General features: G+C 37.8%; 1 protein-coding gene across 5 annotated transcripts in view; it reads right to left on the bottom strand.

The window, feature by feature from the left end:
* The window catches only part of CUL2 (cullin 2), a 42,568-nt gene extending 30,219 nt beyond the window's left edge, over nucleotides 1–12,349 (bottom strand). Inside the window, exons 1-4 of one of the 5 annotated variants that reach the window (XM_030445044.1) lie at nucleotides 12,173–12,349; nucleotides 8,665–8,803; nucleotides 2,693–2,795; nucleotides 863–957 (exon numbers count right to left, since the gene is read on the bottom strand). In XM_030445044.1, the coding sequence (XP_030300904.1) occupies nucleotides 863–957; nucleotides 2,693–2,795; nucleotides 8,665–8,783 (317 nt within the window). In that variant the 5' untranslated portion in view covers nucleotides 8,784–8,803; nucleotides 12,173–12,349. Of the gene's footprint in view, nucleotides 1–862; nucleotides 958–2,692; nucleotides 2,796–8,664; nucleotides 8,804–11,974; nucleotides 12,144–12,172 lie in introns of those variants that run through there. The other 4 variants (XM_030445041.1, XM_030445042.1, XM_030445043.1 and 1 more) reach the window with 4 other exon arrangements.
* Nucleotides 12,350–22,897: the final 10,548 nt, after the last annotated feature.

Here is a 22,897-nt window from a genome sequence, read left to right as displayed (position 1 = left end):
ACTGTGCATCATAGGTTATACTTATGTGCTGGATATCACATGCATAATGGACACTAGAATGTTGAATATACAGTCTGAGTGGAATTCAAATCCAAATCTTAGTAAATTCAAAACCATCTCAATATAGTTTTCATTCTAGCACCTCACAAATGGGTGAGTTTTATATGCTTAGGCTATCACTAGTAGCAATGAAACACACCCACAATTCAGGAAACAGCGGAAGTGCAAAAATAACACGGATTAATTTCATTTTTATTTGTACACTTGGCTGTAATCTACAGAAAAAACTTGTAAAATTGGTTGCCTTTATACAGTCTATTAGTTTCTAAAGTGCTCATAAAAGAAACAAGAAGTTTGTACTCTCTCTCCAATTCCTGCAGTTCTAACATTCACCTGAAAAGAAAGGAACCAAGAAGCACATAGTCTTGTCTGAGAAGTTCTTGTAAAACAACTGGTTTTATGCCAAGGTACATGGCTAAGCTTTGAAGCAAACCATGCTGGTTCAACTGGACACTTCAGTATAATGCTGTTCTTGTAGAAGAACACCTAGGATCAGAGCTACTTCACTGCAGGGCTGATTTGCACCAACATACTTGGCACAGCAACATCAAAAACAACAGAGGTAGAATATATTGGTAACGAAACAGTACAAATCCTCTTAGATAATTACAGTGGCAAGGAGCAAGTCACAGAAAAACCTGTTGAACATTATTCCTTTTTTCTCATGTTTTGCTTACATAACTACATTGTGTCCAAAAACTGACCTGGGGCATATTCAGCTATTGCTCTCTTTAAGCAATGTTCTTGAGCTGTAGTTCACTGTAATAATTTCAGAAGTTTGCAACTCATTTGCAAAGCTTACCTGTATAAACAGTCCATATAGTCTGCCCCTTTGCTGTACTCTTCCCAGTATCTGTGATACATAATCAGTACTTGTTCTTCAGCTTCCAGAACTCTCTGTGAAGGACAACACACACAACACACACACACACAACCCCTGCTAAATTTAGTATGAACATAGCATACATACATACATACAAAGTTATAATAGTATTATCATTTTGGAATAACAACCATAGATTCAAAATTACCACATCTAAGCTTTAACTGATCCAAAAATAACATTGCAGCAATGACTAGAAAAATTACATTTTTACACTATGATTTTTTGTAAGCCAGCTACAATACCTGAAGTTGTTTTGTTTTGCATTTAAAACAAAAAATCTCTATAATGTACTACTTCCTACTCATCTTTACAGAAGTATTTGTTTAGAGTATGGTTCATATTCTCACATCACACAGGTGGGCTAACTCACACAATTATTCCTTCACTGACACAGGTCAGTTTTAAATTCACACAGCCACATGCATGCTAGAGAAGTTGCTGTAGCTTCTTAAAATCAGTATCCCTTATTGGTTAGACAGTCCCTTATACTTACCAAGAATCCTGGAATAAAACAAGTTTAACAAAGCATAGACACATACAAACTTAAATTAAGTTTTAAATCCTGTAATTCTAGGCCCAAATCTTTCTGAATTTAAGCAAATTACCATCTAAGAAATTGCTGATGTACTGAACTTCTTAAGATACATTCATACTTCAAAGGAGTAAGTTTGATAATTTAAACAAGTTAGTATGATTTGTGAAGGAGGATGAGGTCCTAAGAATTTAATCATATGTGATTTTCAACTCTGGCTCAAGCAACAAAGAAGCCTATGAAAAAATAATGTAAAAGAGGAAAGCTAGTAGACAAAAGAGACTTTGGAGTGCCTTCCTCTGCAGTATGAGTTTTGCAAAGGTTTTTCAACATTATTTCTAAGTCAAGTGGTGATAGCCAAGTTAAAGCACAGATACTTGCTTTCCACTGCTTCCCACAGCTTCTACTGTGGAAGTAAACAAGGAAGAACTTTTTTGGCCAAGCTGACAGTGATTTAGTGTACTGAAGTGTCAGAGGTATCCAGTAAAGCTGCCCATTAAGATACCCAGCCATTACAGACACCAGAGACAGGTGCACATCTTATTTAAATCTACTTATCTTTTTACTGAAACACAATGAGATACTGTTCATCCATCATATATATTCAACATGTTGAATCATGGCTCTGTTTTAATTAGGTGTCTTAGCTAATGAGACAGAAGTTAATTCATAGCTATATAGGTATACAAGTATTATGTCATAATAATGTCATTATTTCCTCCCCTCCCACGCATTTTTGTTATTTTCTTTCCTACATATTTTCTCTAGTAGAATGTGTATCAGTTTCCAAGACACTAGAGTAGACACTTTTACACTGTAAAAGAAGGCTAATGACAAACTATAGCACATTTGGCAAATGCAGAAATCCTGTAACCTTTTTAATTATAAGCATTCAACAGAGAGAAAAGCTTACTTTTCAAGCCAACAATGAGTATTTTATAGAAACCATAACTGTTGGCTTAAAATGGTTTTTTATGTTGCATATAAGCAGATACCTATATATCTATCCACATGTTGTGATATGTTGCATGTATCAGTTATATAGATATATATGCTGTCTCTGCAACTCTGTCATATGTGATTTAGGCTCACAAAATCTGCACACCTTCATATGCAGAACACAAAGAAAACTACTCCTTATAGTAAAAAAACAAAACAAAACAACCCCCAAAAAACACCAACAAACACAACCTACATTTAACTTCATAGATTACCTTGTGCAAATGACGTACGTGATTTTCCAAAAAAATTTTAGTCTCAGTATAAAGTCTCTCTCCAAGAGGTTCAGGATAGGCCACACACAAAGCATAAATGTCTCTGGACTCAGAGTCAAGGTTTGTATCTGCTTCAAGTGTGAAAGCTTTTCAACAAAACTTAAGATTTAGAGAACCTACTTTTCTCTCACACAGGCTTTTTTTTTTTTTTTTTACAGTCAAGCACAGAAGATAAATTTTAAGCTAATTTCATAATTTCAAACAATGTTAAGTCACAATCTGTGAAGAATCTAATTTTCCAGCATCAGTAATATATTTAAAGTAGAAGATAAGAAAACATTAAGAGCTAAGATCCTGGAACTCCTGCTAGCACCACACCAACGTGGTTTCTATCACTTATTTGCCATCTATGAATATTATATGATTATCCCAAAGTGAAAAATCAGCTGTCCAAAATTCTTCCCCTGTATTTGCAGCCAATATGGCTGAAATTCTTTCTGGATTACAGAAAGAAACACTTACTAGGTTAAGAACATGATTAGCAAAGTATGGAGCCAAAGTAACGCCAAATTCTTTCCCCCAAAGTCCAAAATAATTTATTGCCCCCTACTTCCCCAGTTATAACAATCTTCATGGGGCACTGGAAATTAAGTTACCACAATGGTGGTGTGGATCCAAAAACTTGGGGGTTTTTATTCATTATTATAATTTCAGTAATCCTGTTTAGATCACAGCCACAAAAAAAGAAGTGGTACTCGCTCAGGAACAGCTAAACTCCTTAAGACAGATTTGTCCAGGAAGCGTCTTGCAAAGCTATACCTTTGGTTTGTAAGGTTTATATCAAGCTTTAAAAAAGTCACTTATTACTTTGTCAGGAGTAACTTATGATTAAGAACTTTGTTTTCAGAAAAGTCAAGCAGGGATTATATCAAGCTTCAGATGGGCAACCATTGGAAATACACTAGCTCTGCAAAAAATTATTTTAAAACATGCTTAGTGGATAAATCCAGGCTTTTTATAAAACCAGACATGTTAGAAATAACAATTTAGTATAGATTACTTTTTAAGGTAAGCTCTTTAATTAAGAGAACACAAGAGAGATCTGCTTTCTGGTACCTAAAAAAAGCACATGGCCGTGTAAAAGTAGGTAGAAGACATAAGGACAGTTGACAAGTCACATGCTTAGTCTACAGAACAGCATCATCACACAATTTTTCCCCAAAGCATGTTCCATTTTTTATATAGAAGTACTGCGCAAAACAGAACATTCCAATGTAGGACAACTAAATGGAAAAAACCCTTCCTTGCCTAGTGGAATCTCAAGAGAGTCTAATCAGCATCTCATCCCAGATACAGCTATTTCATTCATACTGACCACTATTACCAGAATTCTCCTTGGAATGGCAAGAAGCATTAAACAGAAATGCCAGCAATCAAAACTACCAGGAAGTATTCACTGTTTTGTAACAGTTAGCATTACATTACAAAGACTGACAAATCTATGACCAACCAAGTATCAAAACAAACTACTAAACTAGTAGTGAAGCATGAAAGGTTTTCTTAAACAGATTGTAAAGCGCAGCTGTTTCTTACACATTCCCCCACAAACAAATTTTGTCAGTCTATGGATTATCCCTAGTCAGATGTGTCCTCAGTTCTATCCAATTCACAAGACTCTTCACTATGCAAATAACGTATTTCTGAGAAACTAACCTCCAGAAATAAAAATCTTTGTAAACTACTTACAAGCAAAGGGGACATGACTTTTTTTATCTCTTTAGATCCACAACTACACTATCTGAATCAAGAAACTATTATGCTACAAGAAGCATACAAGAAGGCCTGCTACAAGAAGGCCTTGCTTTGAATCTACAGGAAACAGGCAGTCTTCACCACAACAGCACAAGAAAATAATAATGGCTGCTTATTTGACAAAAGCAGCTAACAATTATCTTCAAAACTATCTCTGCTCTCCAGGCTTCAGATAACCATTACTGTTTAAAAAAAGTTTTAGTGTAAAAAAACTACCTAAGAGCAAAAATATCTGTACTTCTTCATGAAAATGCAGATCTTCCAAACACAGCTTTCCTTATTCTAGAGAATAATCATATTTTCTTGCAACTGCAAAAAACTTGACATGACACTCAGTTTGCATACCTGATGAAATTAAAATAACAGTTTAATCACAGAAACTACTCCAGGGGCACCTCACACATTTTCCTGTATCAACCAAATGATAAAAAGTCAACACCAAACTCTACTTGTTGGATACAAAGTTTCTCTGGATTTTTACAGAAAAAAACTGCCATGAGTCTCAGAACCACTTTACAGAGTAGCTTTACTACAAGAAGTTCACATTGTCTCTCTATTTGTACTAGTTTATTCATCTAACTACATCTTTCAATCTGGAATCCAAATTGCAGTTTCAAAATTTAGTGAAATTCTTAAACAACAAAAGTATCTGAGGGGTGATGAATCATTAAACATCACTGATATTTTACTTTTTCTTTGCTGCAGTCCTTCAGAAGATCAGGAAGAAGCCTTTACTGTTCAATAATTTCTCTTTAATGGTGAGAGACATCTGTCCTTCCAGTTCAGTTCATAGCTTTGCAGGGTGAGAAAGGTCAAAATAAGCTGAGAAACTGTGCTTAGGGGCCTTCACTGTGCTGAGAACATCAAATGCCTTGAGCAGTTTAAGTGCTCCACAGGTACTATTCAAGGCCCATCACCCAGCAATGGGAAGCTGAAGTGGCTCCAAACTAAAGAAAAAAAAAAAATACCACGAACAAGAAAAAACTGTATCTACAGCCATAAAAGCTAAAAAAATACCATTCTCAGAAGAAGAACAGATCATCTCTAGAAGATTAAAGTAGAGCTTTTGGAAAAAATTAGTGAATGTAGGTGTTCCTCTAACAATCAAAATTCACAGAGCACTTGAGGACTCACGATATTAGGAACTTTATTTTCTTCTCCTGCTTTTGGGTTAATTTTTAACTTAAGCATACATGTTTAGAAGATTCTGGTTAGATCCAGGGGACTAAAATGCCGGAAACTGGGGAAAAAATCATGTTGCACAGTTCAAAAATAATTATCTTTACAGTACATCTACCTTTCTCCCTGGGTACTGTTTCTCCTACTGATTTGGTTGGCGGAAAATCCAAGACAACAACAGGAAAACCCTGATGGTTTACCAGGGCAAAATAGTTGTACTGATACAAGGTAGTTATCAAAGTACACACAAACCACCACTCTCTAATCAGCCTTGATCAGCCTTGTAACTTGAAGACCACACCCTACCCTACTGAACAACTAGAAGCAAAGTTTTAGAAGTTTCACAGAGCATTCATAATAACCAAATTATTGTAAATACCTCAAACAGAAAGACACAACTGTCACTCATTTAGCAGACAATGTTTACTCCAGAAACACTGCTTTCTGCAGAGAACCTGAAAGGAAATCTGAAGGTCAAAGGTAGCTCAAGATGACTCACAGTTTAAATAAAGTGACACATGGTCTTCCAAGCTATCTTTTCCAGAAGATTTTAACTCTTACACAGTTTGAGTTCCCAGCTGCCATTCTATCATTTCAAGTTTGAGATAACTATATTTAAAGATTATCTATGAGATTACCATCAGGGTTGCACAGGAAAGATTATATTCAAGACAAGTTCTGGGGAAGTAGTGCAGCAAAAAATAGTTCTGGAAGTGGAATATGCACAGTAACAAGCCTCTCAGCCCTAAAATACTTCTAGTCTCTGTACACCATTTGATCTCAGCTGTCTCAAGCAGCACAAGAGAAAGAAAATATTTCTTAGAACACAGTGCTGCCAAATGAGATGATTCCTCCCTGTACCTAATCCTTTGTTTCCACGTTATTATTTGTATTTTCTATAGAGACACTACAAAGATCAAGTGGTACTATAATCTATGAAATAATCTGTTTAAATTTCATTAATATGTAGTTCAAATAATTTCTCACCTTCTTATTGTGCTTATTAAGCAGAAAAAAAAGTTGATATAGCATATCCTTCAATTCCCTGTAGATGTTTAGAAAAACATTACTCCACTTAAATTTAACAGACAATAAAAAGCCAACAAAGAAAAAGACGATGTATTTTTAAAATGCCACATCTTCATTACTACTTTAGCTTTCTTTATATAGTTAAAACCTGGAAAAAGACTCCAAACCACCTGTACAAAACCGAGTTTCACCAAATAGTTGAACACTCAGTGAGCAGTTTGTGTTAAAACATACGGTTTGGGTAAAGGTATCAGAAGCACTAAGCAATCAATATTCAAGCTGGAAGTTACAAGTCATGCAAGCTCTTCAGGACATTCAGAAATTGAGAATAAGACAAAAGGCTCCTATCTGTGCCAAATTAGGCACTAATAGTGCCACTTTCCAAGGAAAGTAAGAGATAATAATCAGTAAGGTCTTAAAAATTACAGGCCAAATGATTCTTCCAAAACTGCTTCCTCAGTCCGAGATTCATAAGCATTCCCTTTCTGCTGCTTAATCCACTGGAGTAAATCCCAAAAGACAAGGAGACCTGTGTACAAGGCTTCTGCATATGCAGTTCTAAGTGAAACAGTGACAAGAAGAATCAATCCAACACCTAGTTCAATTCTTATTTTTGATTTAAATCTATATTACGTGCCCTTTTTAAATGTTTTGAGTTTTAAGCCACCAAAGACTGAAAGAACCAGTACTGTAACACTGCTTAAAAAGGATTACTATAGCACAATTTATCAGCACATAAGTGAACAAATAATGAATTAAAAAATTCTGACTCCAAGTTAAGGTAAAGAGTCATGCCCCTAGAAGTAAATTATGAAGTTTTAAAATGAAGCAGCTCCTTTAAAATTATTGCACCATAAAACAAGACTCCACAAGGACTATCAACAACTGTCTTTAATGTATTGATACGCACGCACACGCTCAAAACACAGGCATGGGGGAAAGCAATTCTGACAAATGGCAAGATGTTCAGAAAGAGAAAAGACTTTATAACCTGGCTCCTGCACACAGAATAAACTTACGTTGTAAAAACTTCTATATAACAATCTTCTCAGGAGCTTTTTTTTTCACTCAGAAGTATTAATAAATCGATAAGTAAGTCCAAAACATTCTTCTCCCCTATAACTAAGCCAGACTCGGTCAAATTGCTGTGGAACCGCTGCAAAGTCTACTAAAACTATTCACCACACTGTAATGGCTACTGAATGCACAAATACAAGGCACAGTATAATTGGTTAGAATAGTTACACTTCTTTTAAAAGAAGATCACTAAAACTTAAATAATATAAAAAATTACAAGTCTGTTGTAACACAAAACTTTCACTACAATATGTACAGCTGTGGCTTGAACAGCAAAACTGAATGTTCACAGATAGAAAAAGTCATCATTTTTAACCATAGCTTAACTGTCTGGAATAGAGAGGCAGTAACAATGGAGGGAAAGGAAGAAGGCTGTTTTATAAACCCTTACTATGGAAACATCTAATATAGTAGCTTCCAGTATACGTAGAGGTAGAAAGGAGAGACATCTTTAAAGAGAACAACCTCACCACCCACCCAAAAACCCCTGATTTTAAAATGTGCATTCTCTGTTTTACATGTTTCCCCTGCTACACAGACACTTAGGCATACAAAAACCATATTATCAGAACAGGTGTAATTCAAATTTTGTTTTTATGAAAAGCTATAGCATAAGCTAAGTAGTAGAGCTAGCTAAGAAAATTCACTACCGAGTAAAACTCAGACCAGTTTACTTTTTATTACTGAAGATTTTCACATTAAATACTTCCCCAATATTTCCCCATTCCTATCAACATATCCACTGACCTAGACTTAATAATAATATTACAACAAGCTTCTGATCAAGACCACTGAAACTGTTCTATAAGGCAGGCCTACCCCAGGCTAAACACATCACACAAACACCTTAAGTCAGAGTTTCACTTAAAGGATACGAGAAGCGATCATTCCAGGTTGCTCTTTCAACATAATCCAACATAACAACAGCTTTAATCGTTGTTAGAAGTTTGTTCCATGTTTCATCAAAGTCAACTACTCGTGGTTTCAAGGACATTGTGGGGCTTTAGTGTTAATCTGTAGAGGAATCAAACCTGTCAGACAATATTGCACAATAATTTGAAAAAATACATTTCCTTTGAATTTTTCAGTTTAAACTTTGTACACTGTTGCACCACTGTGATACAGCAGCATGAAGAACACCCACCCCCACTACCTAACCCTCCAAAATCAAGCTCCCTAGTCCTTATTTTTAACATTATAGAATGAAACATGAACAGCCTAAAACATGTAACCAATTAATATAACAATATCATGCCTCATGAAGTTCAGCACCTTACCAAGATGACAATTTAATAGTGCCATATGAAGAAAAGAACTTTCCTGTAAATTTTTGTTTGTTTACTGTTATGCAAAGACTGTTTCAGCTGTATCCAAGAGAATTTTGGGCAGGAACAGACTGAAAGTATTACCAGAGTATCTGGAATTGCTACTGCCAGTTTGCAGCCTGTGTTCACAGAATCAGAGTTAGAAGGGGCCTCTAGACATCATCTAGTCCAAACTGCCCATTCATGTCAAGCTTTCATGAGACATTTATATTATTGTATTTTTAAAAGCCACAAAACAGAAAAGTTTTGATCAGGATGAATAAAAGAAAGCACATCTAAACACAAAGCATTATGCAGAACTTCTGCAGCTTACTGCACTGCACAGCAGGACAGGTAGCAAATTTTTTCAAGTAAGACATGGCTTGAAAATACAAAAAGACTGTGTTAGAGATTTCATATCAAAACCACAAGAGATTTATTGAAAGACAAACATTAAATTACTGAAATAAAACTAGAAACAAGGTAATTTTAAAAAGGAGGTCCCCAGAAACACAACTGTAAAGGCTCCCTCTTTGTTTCTATTTGTCTGTCCTATGCATGTAATCTAGAAAGGACCTGATGTGTCACATTCCATACACAAAGCAAGTCTAGTTCCTGCTCAGAAACATGACATTGTAAGACTAAAAAAAGTGAAAGAATACTTCTATTTCCATTTTAAACTGATGGACAAGGTCAGAGGGGGAAAAAGAAATTTAGTGACAGACTCTCTAGGGGAAAGAATTAAATATCATTCTAAAAAGACACTTAGCAACCAGCTTAATACCTTAACTGCTACTGGCTTTTATTTTTTCACAGGCACACTAGTTCTCTCAAAGTGCAGGATATATAGCTTCTCAGGGGAAAAAAAAAAAAATCAGATGCAACTTTTATACTATATGCACTGAAGGTGCCACCCTGCCTAAAAAAAAAAGCTTCCTAACTGCTCTGAATTCAGGAACCCCAGAGCGTTGCTGTCATCTACCTGTAATACAGCAGCTGCCATCTAAAAATGTAATCAATGTACTACCCGATACAAATTTACTTTTATTTCACAAAGAAACTGAGTAGTAACTAAGTAATATTGAGAAAATGGTGTTATCCTTGGTTTTATGAACAGTAAACTTTTTAAGAAATAAAGCTTGGTAAATGCTGCATATTTTCAGTCCAGCAAAAACACTGAATTTGTTATATTTGCAACATGGTTACTGCCGAAAAAAAAAAAAATCTTTGATCCACATATGTTCATACCAGCTTACTACACAGAAAAATCAGTGAAAACTGACAAAGCGGAGATATCCATCAAAGGATCTAAGTTGAAAACCACAAATTGATGTGTTTCAAAGAAACATGAACCTCAGTAGAAGTAAATAATAGTAGAGTTCACTTCCAGGAATGGAAAAAACCCCAAGGGAGTAGTATTCCAAAAGCTCTAATATTATTCTTCTGGAAAGCACAAGAGTATTTCCAGATGACCCCAAAGAAAAATGAATCATGGTCCACAAAAATTTTAAATATCCTAAGAAGCTCTTATGGTTATAGTTACTTGAATGTTAAGTCACAGCTAAGTTACAGGTTGCTTTTCAAGTTCTACCTTGAAGGTACCAAGTATGTTTCAGAGAAAGCAACCTAGAATAGCCATTCTTTCACAGATAAGCAAAACTGAAGAAGGAAAGGAAGGGGAAAGAAAAGTCCTCCCCACAACACATCATTCAGTAACACCGTGTTCATCATCATAGCAACCTAGTGAAGCATCCACATACCCCTAAATGTATTCTAGACTTAATTAGTTTAAGACAGATGTGACTGTTATTTGTCATTCTCTTAGAACTCTCACACCAACACAAATTTAAACTTGTTTTATAAACAAGTTAACAAATGCTGTAAGACTTTTCTGGAAGACATGGGTTTGGGGGATTTGCTGTCCTTCGGCATCTGCTGTGCACAAACTTAGAGTACTAATGTCTTCTACTGATGCAAGTAATCTCCATGGTAAAAATTACAGCAGAGCAGAATACCTACCCTAGGGTTTATACTATTCAGGGGGGCAGGAAACCATACCTGTTTGACAAGCCCTAATGTAAGCAGTTGCTGTGAAAACATAGACATGAGAATAATGCAAAGATGTTGCTTCCATCGCCTCATCCTTTAAAACATACCACTGTCATAATGAACAGGGTTGTCCACACAAATAGATGTAGGGGTTTCATTAGCATCAAAAAAATCCCCAAATTTCCAACCTATTTATCCATGTCAAGAAATAATATTACAAGCCATTGATAGGTGAGCAGCCAAGGCCAGGAGTACCCGCGTCAAACCCGTCGACACGCATCGCCGCCTGTCCCCAGCCCTCCAAGCCCCCCATTATCCCGCCCCACCCGCCGACAGCGGGAGGGCCGCCCCTCTCCCCACGGCCCCGCCGGCATGCCGCGGGCAGGGGACGTGCGCTCGCTCCCCACCTTTTCCCTCCCCAAAAACAAAAGCGAAACTGGATGGGAACGCAGTGAGGAGAGCGGAGCAGCCCCGCCGATGCAGCCGCACCACACCCGCCCCGCCAGCCAAGGGCAGGGCCCGGGGCAAGACCCAGCCCGCACCTCCCCGCCGGCGGCCGCGACCACACAAACACCGCCGGAGAACGGGTGTGCAGAGAGGCCCGGCGCAGGGGCAGAACCTGGCGGGGAGAGCCCGGGGGCTGCGGGCAGGGGGCCGGGCGGCGCTCCCGCCTGGGCGGGAGAAGCGGGGGCCAGGCCTCCGCGTCCCCGCACGCACCCGGCCCGGCCGCCCAGTGCGTGCGGGGACAGGGACCGCCGCTTCCCCATCGAGCGCGGAGCTCCTTCCCCTCGGCCCAGCGGCGCTCCTGGCCGGGCCGGGCGAGAAGAGTTACCTGGCGGTGAGGGGCCCGAGTCAGCGACGCCCACCCGCCGGCCTCCCTCGCTCCCTGCCCCGCTCCGTCCTCACAGCGCTGCCATTACCCAAGCCGCTCGCCCCTCGCGCCCCGCCCCTCCGCCGGCGCTGCCACTGCCGAGGACGGGGTGCGGCGCATCCTCGCATCCTTCGCGCTGCAGCCGCGCCGCTTCCTCACCCGCCGTACAGCGCGCCCCCGCCGCCGGGCTCTCCCTGCCGGCGACAAGATGGGCAGGAGCCGATGGGTTCCAGAGCACCGTTACTTTCTGACCTCGCGTTCCCCCGTCTGAGGAGAGGGGCTTGGTACAGCCCACTCTACGGCAAGCACGGGCGGCCTTAATTCTCCGCAGAGAGTCAGCCCGGGGCCTCATGGCGCATGTTCCGTAGGGCCCCCGCGCACGCGTTTTTCCTCCATTGCTGGCGGTTCCCGTTCCCCGCATGCGCCCGCAGCCCTCCCGCCACCCTCCGTCTGGGGGCAGCCCGGCCGGGACGCCGCACGGCCCGAAATGGAGTCGCGGCGGGAGAGGTTTTGCGTCGGCCGCCTTTCTGGCCCCTCCATGTGCAGCTCTGCAGGCGCCGGGGAGGCCGCGCTTTGTGCGGGGTCCCTCCGTCGGGCTTCTCGTGTCTCCGTCCCCGGGGGTTCGTGTGAGGAGATTTCGGTTTCCCCAGAGGATGGTGGTGTCCCGGTGTGGAGGGCGCAGGCGGCTTTTTGCCCCTGGCTCTCGGTTGGGACTTCCGACCGCAAGGGAATCGCTTCCAGCGAGTGCTCGAGCGGAAGGGGCTCCGTGTAGCGGTGCTGCTGTCATTTGGTGCCCTCAGTAACTTTGTAAAACTCACTGCGGAGACAATGTATTTGGGCTGAGCGCAGGTGTGCTCCGTGACAGCGATGTCCCACAGCCCAGTGCGCAGCCACCGCTGGGGCTTGGGCCTCAATTAGGACTGAAGAGTTGTCTGCTGCTCAGAAGGCCCTCAGCTCCCTCACTTCTCACTTGCAGTAACCAACGTCTGCTTCCTTCCATTTTGCAGGATTTAAATGTATTTAGGAAATAAAAATTTTTTAAGTCCCAAAGCTTTGTAAAATCCTTATACCCTTTTCCATCAAGTTTCTTTGTCAAGACTAACCAGGGAGTTAGCACTTGAAAATACACAGTGAGGTATTGCTGGAGTCTGAGATAAGGATGCTGTGAGTTCTACTGTATGTGGCTAAAATCATCCCATCTGTCCCACGGTGCTCCCTGCGTATCCAGAAGAAGAGAGAGGTTCTCCTACAGACCCTTAAGAAATAAATTTAATGTATCCACTCAGAACAAGACTGAAACTTGTGCGTATGCACCAGTGCTTTCCATTAGTGGGTTCATGATTTATGCATCAGTGAGTTCAATTCAATGTTAGCTCTGCAGTGGAGCTGCTTCTGCTTGCTGAAACCCAGATGTTGATCAGGTGAATTAATCATGCTTGGCAGACATGTCAAGACTATCAGCTAAGAAAGCTGCCATTTTACAAAGCTTACCTTATTAATGGAGTGTTCAGCAAACTTAGCCATGTCTTGCTGCATTTGTTGATGACAGCAAATGTTCAGATCTACTTTAAATCCTGCTTATCCTTGCTTATCTCGGGCTCAGTGCTATCTCCTGGTGTCTGTAGCTAATGGAATCATAGATGGGTGACACAGATGGAAATTTGTGTCGAGTTTTCATAGGATGGCCCTATGAAGAAGTCAGCCTCTCAGTAAATTCCTATAAAATCTTTATCAATTCTTGATTAGAGTAGTAAGCTACACAGATTAATTTTGTAGTACCTACATATGCCACCTAAAAACTTGCCACACCATGTCTACAAATTTAACCTTTCTATGATTGCATTTGCTATCATCTGCTTGTCATTAAAACCAGTATTGCAATAGTTCCTGAAATGCACATTGTTTCTATGCATTTGTTTTCTCTTATCTGATACTTCTGTTTCTCTGTTTGTATTAGCTTTTTTCCTTTTCTCTTATGCAATAAATTATTTTCTAAGGAGGTGTGTATTTTGTTTCAGTTTATGCTACACTAACACTTGTTCTGGTCCAAAATTAGGAATCCCATAGGCCTATGTCAATACAAACACTATATGAAATATGTCATTATGTGACTTACTGCTTTATTGAGAGGCTGTTTTACAGACTGCAGTCTGAACTGTGAGTAAATAGGCCACATTTCTCACCACCACCATTGCATTTGCAGATGTCTTCCATACTACTATCTGCACTTTTTGTCTCAAATTTCAAATCCCCTTGTTACAGTAAGTAAGTAAGACCCCTTAACAATTTTTATGTAGAAAAGAAGAATATTTGCTAAATTCTGAGAAAGTTACCTGTCTCTCCTTCTCTTGCAGCAACATTGTTTAGTTTGTGCACAAGATTTATGCTGGATTAATAGTGTTACGTTTGTATATTAAATTTTCATTAAATTAGTTACTCTGCATTGCTGGTGCAACTAATGATATTTAAATAATTTCAAAATATTTCTTTCTAAAAAAACAAGATAAATGAAAGCAGGAATGGACCTTTATATCATGACAGTTATTTTTAATCTAGACTTTTATTGTGGCTGTCTTTCATAGGGTGATGTACAAAGTATGAGTATAAATTGAATGTACCTTTAATGATTATAAAAATCCACATTAATAAATTATTATCCTTGTAGCTTTCATTTTTTCAAGCTTATGAAGAATTTAAAATGTGTGATCATTTTATCTTACCCCTTTAATTCTTGGTAAGAAATGGAAGCGCACTGCAATCGTGTCCACTAGATGGCAGTGCTGAATATCGAAAAAAATCCTTTAAAAGTTTTTAAACTTTCACAGCCTACACAAAATCTAACAAAATCTACATCTTTTTTAATTCATGAAATAGGAAAACAAACAAGAACTGAGCTCTCGCAAACAACATTTATTATCTAGCCATCAGCTGCTTAGTTAAATTACCAGTTAAACAGATTTGTTCTGTCATTGCCCAGGAACTGAGATTGCTTGAAAAAAGTTCACAAATGTTATTTTTCTCTTCGTTGTTAAAAAAATGGGAACCAAGTTATTTTCATGTCACTGTAACTAAGCAGATAAATTATGTATGAGCAATTATCTAGGTTAGATGGCTGGGTCATGACCTGGTTTGCTTCCCATAATTTATTGAAGATTTTCCTTTCAGGGTTTTGATTTGAATATAAAACCACTCCCGAAGTTTCATGTAGCAAATTAGCTATTGCTTCTACTGTTCATGTTTTAGCTTCTATGCGTAGAATCTCAAAGATTTGATGAGTTACCAAGTGTGGTAAGAGAGTTAAGTACAGAGAGCTGGCAGATCGTGGTGCAGTAGGAAAAGGAAAGAGCCACATGAGGGCACTGTACACAGTGGAAGGAAAGTTCCGAAGTTACTTCACTTCTTCTCATTTGTTACTAAGGAAGACATTTGTTTACACCATCAGCAATGAGCCAAGCAAAACTCTACAAACAGACCAATGTTATTCTAACCTCCTCTCCTTCCCCTTTAGTTCAGAAAGTGTGTATTTGCCTACAGATAGTGATTCAACACCCCTTTTTCAGTAGTGTGACTACTTTTTATCATACATCATATGCACAATCATGCTTCTTTTTATTTGCTAGCAAAAAAAAAAAAGTTTTGGAGAAAATAGCCATGTAAGTCTTGACTGTTTCTACCACTATACTAAAAATGTAAACCCCAGAGTACTTTTCTTTGACATCTCAGGGGGAGGGGTGGATGGGGGTGGGTGGTACAGGTGGAAGAAAAACATTTGAACTTGTTTATTGCACGACCTTTAGTGATGATGAGTCTTGTACAATACAACTTAGCATTCAAACAAAGCTGAATTTGCACAACTGCTGTCTCCAGAGGAAAAAAAACAAACAACAACCAAACAACCAACCAAACAACCCCAAAAAAACACCCAAGTAATATCCATTTTCAATAAAATTATAAATAGGAAACATCTAGTGCCCATTTCTAAAACATTATTTTCCAAATTAAACTAGGTATTATTCCACTGACATTTTTTTTTTTTTTTGAGAAACAATTTTAAAAAAAATATATATTTGCCTCAAATAGTTGAGTAAACAGTATTTTTCATACTTAATGGAGACTGTAATGTGCAAAACTAGCATACAAATAGAATCAGAAAAAACAGTTCATTAATAAAACAGCTGGCAAAATAGCATCATCAAGGAGATAGATTAGATGAGCTACCATTTGATAAAAGATACTTCCTCTGCAGGAAAAATATGTTGTTAGCCATTTATGTGTGTTACTGACAGATTAAGAATTTAGTATTCTTGACACAAAAGAAGAAAGATCTGTCACATAAACTAGACTCTGAATAGCCTGACAATCTTCTATTATAATGAATATTATTCAATTTAATTAATTTTCATTTGTATCTCTTCCTTCAGTTTATAGCTTCCAGACACTTCTACTTTGTGTCTAGTGAGCTACATTTATTCAGCTGCTTTTGCTTTCATTTTTTATTTCTCATTTTTGTTCCTCACTCTCATTTACAACCATTTGCCATCAACAAAAATTTCTGCTCCCCCATCAAAAACAACATACAGGTGCTCGAAAATCTAGTTTACAGCCAGGCTCTTAATCAAATTCTTCTTAGCATTTTTTGCATATTTTCATTGCATATTTTTTAATTAATATGAGATCTTTATATGCATTTGTCTTTTACTGCATTATCTGAATGGTTCATGTCATTCACCTTTGTGTGAGTCAGTTTATCAGTGTCTGTATTAGTGCCTGACCCTTATTGCACTGGTTTACCTTGCTTTACAGGATAAATCTGCAAAGCATGATTGAACAACAGCAAACAGTCTGTGGCATTCCTGTGGTACCTCACACACATTAAAGCTACCTGAGCCTTTCTGAACTTTTCAGAGATTTTTCATACTGTCAAACTCTGTTTTCTGTGTACTTCCTTTAACACAGCATATTCAGAAGACTTTTAATAGCAAAGTTTTATGTATTTACATTTTAAATACCATTCAAGGAGTTGTTTGGAAAATAAATATTCATGTAATAAACACAAATGATTGTTTTATACAAACCTTATACTTTTAACCAAAGAAGTTCAAAGATCTCTACAAACAGTAATAAACTGTAAATGGTTAAGAAGTGCATAGTATGTTCATAAGTAATTAGCATATATGGAGAGTTTAGTATTCAGCAGGCAAAATGAGAAAATCTTGGATTAGACCTCAATCACTATTCTTTTTTATTGCTGCAGCAGAAATACCATCATTCATGTATCTTGAACACACAAGGCAACCCTTTAAACCTATCAGCCACCTCATACTGCTACCTAGTCAGAATATTATCTTTTTACTATAATAATTTCTCTCATGAAATTATGTCATGAGTGACATTATCTGTCATGAGTGACAGATGAGCTCACAGCAGTTCATAGAATATCAAGTTTTGTGCCTGACTGTGGGTTTCTCCATTTTTTCTTTGCTCTGGCTCCAGCATGTAGGGACACAACAATGCTGAAGACCCAAACTAGGAATGGTAGATGAGAAAAAAACCACTGTCAATTCTTCTTCTCATAAGGCTTTCCTTACAAACACCATACCAAACATATAGCTACACATTCTCAAATCATTTTAGTTGCTTGTGGTGTGTTCAAGCAGTGATGAATAACATGACTGCACTGCAGCTGCTAGGGTGCTCTGGTTGGCTTTGGCGTATTTTGGCACATCAATAAGTGCCCCTCCTTTCAAACTACAGGATATACCAGACAGGAGAGTATAACTTCTGATTTATGATTAGTATTTTACAAAATTAGATTTCTGATTTAAAATCCTTAAAAAGTATATGAAAAAACAAACCCACAAACAAACCACATTGAAATGTTCTATTACTCTGAAATGGGGTGTAAAATATTGCTGCACTACTCTAAGTTATTATTTGAAGTCAAATCATTACAAATGCAAGAAAACCAAAGTAATAAAATTCCATCAAAATGGAACTAGTAGTACTTGATACTCCCTTCAGCAGTAATAATCTTCAGGCCTTCCAAATAAAGTAATGAAGCTCTTTATGTGACACAGGACCTCTGTCATACTTGGTACTCCTCAAGGCTGTTCCTGTCTGTGCTTCTGGCTTCTGCAGCCCACAAAAATCAAGGTGGTACTATGGTACTAATTTAGACAGTATCAATTTTCAGAGGTTGCCCATTCAGTGGTGGGTAGTAGTGAAAAATAAGAATAAAAGGATCAGTAATTTGCTCTTTTAATACTCATACAGCCACTCAATCTTACTTCCATCTTAGCATAGTTTAGGAAAATTAATATTTGTAATTTTCTTTTAAAATTTTTCTTTTAAATTTTCTTTTAAAGAAATAAAATTTTCTTCTAAAACCTATATATATTTGGGAAAAAAGCACTAGGATTTTATCTTTTACAATATTGTTCAACATTTTCCTTTTTAAGGGTGTGTGATTTCTCTTTCTATTTGTAAGCCAACTGAAATGCTTATTATTCTTGCATTGCCAGCACTTTTTCAGAAGGAGAATAGATAGAATAAATAGAATAAATTAAGTCTTATATTTTATATTCACTACAGTATTTTGTATTTTAGAGTCGTTACAGTGTACTTCTTGCCTAATCTGTTCTCTATTTCAGACAGATAAGGATTCTGTTGTAGCATGAAGTTATTGGTTACTTCTGACTTTCATCACAGTTACTTACAAAATAAGTTGTGAAAACTGTGGCTGTGTTGACTGCACTTTCCTGTGACCACTCTTAGACTTTTGTTCTTGTCCTACTCCTTTAAAGTCAATGAAAGAATAGAGGTACGTTTATGTCACAACCATCTAAAACTTAAAGTTTGAATGGTCCACAAAAATAATTATTTTATGGCAATTCAGTTTCTTCTATGTTCCTATACCCAATAAGGAATTAATCTATGACAAAGATGTAGACATCAACTATAAGATTGCCTAAGTGAAGAAAAACAGAACACAGAAAAGCCTAACAGTTAAATTCACTATTATGTGAGAATACATTTACTGCACATCTTTTAGCTAAGCAGTCAGTGGAAATTATTTCTGGCATAATAAACTAATTATAAGTAATAATTTTCTTTATATAAATAACATTTAGAACATTTCAGACACAATTTGAATACAGGTGGGTTTTTTAACCTCTTTAACCTAAAAGTTGTGTTTCATCATGTTCAGGATGTGTAGGTGTGGAAAGGGCTGAAAAGAGTAACAGAAAAAGACTCTAGGGTGACAAAAAAAATCAAAGAACAAACATTTAAACATCAGTCAAGAAAACAATATTGGGATAATTTCACTAATGCATACTCAAAGTTAAATTATTAAATATCAGAATTACTTCAAGTAGAATGACAGCCTGGTTTTCTATCATTAACTATATTACCTTCAAGTGTCTAAATCCTAATTGAATAGAAATCTACAGCTTAATTAACATATCCCCTTTTCTATCTTTACTTATGTCGCCACCCTGATCGGGCACCCAGCGAGACACAGATCAGCCCCCCCCCTTTCTTTATCAAGTCCTCAGAGAAGAGCCAAGGCAGGGCTGGATCCAACCCCATAGTGTCAGACCCAGTCCTCCCTGGGAGAATGACTGAAATGTTACAGACCGAGGAAACACTAAAAGGTCAGATATCCCTTGATCAGAAAAAGGTGAAAAGACACTCAAGGTATTTGAACATATGATTTCATTAAAACTACAGAAGGAATAATTAATAAAAGCTGATACTTTGATTGTTACGTATGCTCAGGTTGTGCAATCATAAAGGCTGATTACTTTGATACATTATTTTGATCCATTTATGTTCAAGCTGGGCAATTTGGGAAAAAAATTGTGGTAAGCATTGGATTACTTAATGATTTTAGGAAAATGAAAGCAAGACTATAGAAGAAAAGTTCAAGAGGTAGACAACCAGTTCTAGATCCAGAGTTTGGTCAGCTAACAGGGGAGGGTTGGTGTCAATGAAGCTCCCCGAGCCACCATCACAGCTACTCTGTTTATAGGCACGGTTGAGACACATCTGATTGAACAACTGGAGTAGGTATATCTCTGCGCTCCCGCAATCCTTATCTCTATCGTTGTCTCCATATGCAGGCCCTAGGCCATATGCACACCATTTACATAGGCGCCAGGCGGTCATTAGCCTGGCAGGACTTTTGTTTTGTCTGAGGACTTGCAATGGTGCCTCACACCACTTCCCAGAACACACGTCCCGAGGGCTGGTCCCTCACAACTTATGCCAAGACAATGTATGAATTTTTTTACATGAAAGCTACATAGTTTTCTAATAATCCTATAACTGAAATGCATCAAATTATTTTAATCCTATTCCTTAATAATGCATGTATATAAAAGATAGCTGTGAAGAACCAGTATGTAAAATCAGTTGTCTGAGGATTACGGAGATGACTTTCATATTTATGTAATATGCCACATGAAGTATTTATGTTCTCTGCAAAAAGCACCGGGTTTCTTTTGGTGTCAGTGCCAGCTGAAGTTTCTTCAACTCCCTGCTCATGCATTTATTCCCTCTCAGTTGATGTAGTACCTCCTGTGATGGTGCAGTGCAGCAGACTGAGGTATTGATACAGGTTGAAATAAACCTTCCTTGATACAGTGTTTCTAACTCAAATTACTTTTCCAGATAAAGTCTTGGGTTGCCCAAGAAGTTGTGTCACTGTAACTGAAGTGGTGGGTATGAGACCAGGGATGTTTTAATTAACATTGCTCTTCCAGTTACACCTCTAACTTCTCTTTACAGAACTTCTGACTTAGCCCAACGAAGAAATAAATAAGTATATAAATTCATAATATAAATAAATTAATGTTCACAACCATCTTATATAAATAATGCCAATCAAAAAGAATCCTGACTTGTGTCCTGGTCTTACGGATTGCTTTTGGTCCTAGCATTTGAAATTAAAGTGGTTCATATCAAGATAATAATTTAGAATTATTTTAGTTAAAGTGATGCATTTCAGTTTTGACCTCAAATAAAAAAATAGTATCTCAACCCTGCCACACTAAGAATGGAAAATTTCCTCTTCATTGTCCTCCCCATTCAGCCCACCAGCCCTGTGGCCAGACTAAACCTTGGCAGGACGCAACTGAATTCAATAAGCTATGTCAGGAGCTGAAGCTCATACTTTTATCACCAAAGACTAAATCCCTTCAGCAGTTAAATAACTCCTCTTATTTACCTCATTAAATTATCAGAGACAAGTGGAATAAATTCACAAACACTTCGAAGTTGCTTATGACTTCCTTGGAAACTAATAGAAAATTATTGTATTTCCAAATTCCCACTGTAAATCTTCCATGGAAATAAATTCTCAGCTTGTTTATAAATAACTCATTCCAGTGGTTTCCGTTATTTAACACACACATTTGAAATATCTTCCTGTTTGTAATCAGATTTCTATCTTCAAAAATATTTTTGAGGTGCTACTAGTATCACAACAGCTACTTTTGGCTTTTTGAATGTACTTGGCAAAGCCAGATCTTCTTCCAAATGCTTCAGCAGATATCCTCAGTAGTTTTACACTTGTTTGCTTATTTGATTATTACATTACTGTATTTTCTAACTGACCAAAGATTTTCTAGTAAAGCATATCTTCTGATGAGTGGGCATAACAACTTTGAACCTAAAGGGCTAGCTGTCAAATCAGAAGTTTATTAATTGTAGGAAGAAAAACTCCTCTACAAAATTCTGCAAAACACATGAAATATATGCAACAAACAAAAAGAGGGAAACAGAACTCAGAACAGGAAGGGGGTGTTGTTCAATATTTCAACGAAGGAAATGTACAATGAAAACTGAAAACTTACATAAGCAATAGGGATGTAAAAATTTTATATTCTTTGCACTAGATTATTATTTTAATAGATGTGTTAATATCTGTGAGGAAAAATAACATATTAAATGCTGAAAAAAAAGAAAAAAAAAACCGCTCATGAATAAATATAATTAAACTTTCGTGAAGTCGTAGATAAGAGATATGTGGTTTTCTCTAAACACAGGAAATCAATACCTAAGTTCTCTTCACTCCATGAATAAGACTGAATATTTGACCTGTACAGACATATTACCAGTCTTGACACACACATCCTCCAATTCTTCAATTGCAATGAGTCATTTGAAATTAACTTAGGATTTTCATTCTTATTTAACACATTATGGAGTCGTCTGACAGAAAACAAAACAAAACAAAAAATTTAAAAATCAAAAACCCAACCATCCATCCAACCAAAAAAAAAACCAACAAAACAAAAAAGCTCCCCCCCCCCGAGGAAAAAAAAATCACCAAAAAACCCAAACAACCCACATATAACGAAACAAAGTAAAAATGGACAAATACATTAAGTAATTTCAGAGTATGAGTGGAGTGATGTATAGACATGTGGTTCAAAATGTGCTTTCACACTTTATAATTCAAATTGTGATCCTTTCTGACTCTATAAAATACTGAACAGCAGTAAGAGTTTAGGTCGCAAGCACTTATGGCGTTTCAGCCTTTCGAAACAGAATATGGGCCTTCTACTTCCTGGAACAAGAAATGCTCCAACATAGGGTACAAGCCAACCATGACTCATGACATTTGAATGTATCCTGTGGCACCGAGGTGGGAAACACGAACGTCGTTCCTGTTCGTTGTCTCATCAATTTCTAATTTATTCAGCCGAAAAAATACAAAATATGATGTCACACATTAATAGGGACAACAGGAGAGGTGCTTTCAGTTCGCAGAGGAATTCAAAGCCAAGCCGAGGGCACTATCTCGGCGGGGCTGCCAGGCTGTTGGCTGTTCCACGGGCCAGCCGCCTGCTGGTCCCTCAGCAGGTGCCCTTGTAACTC

This window comes from Calypte anna, chromosome 2 (assembly GCF_003957555.1).
Source record: "Calypte anna isolate BGI_N300 chromosome 2, bCalAnn1_v1.p, whole genome shotgun sequence".
Lineage (NCBI taxonomy): Eukaryota > Metazoa > Chordata > Aves > Apodiformes > Trochilidae > Calypte > Calypte anna.
Note: the sequence above shows the minus strand (reverse complement) of the source record. Positions and strands in the feature narration are given on the sequence as shown.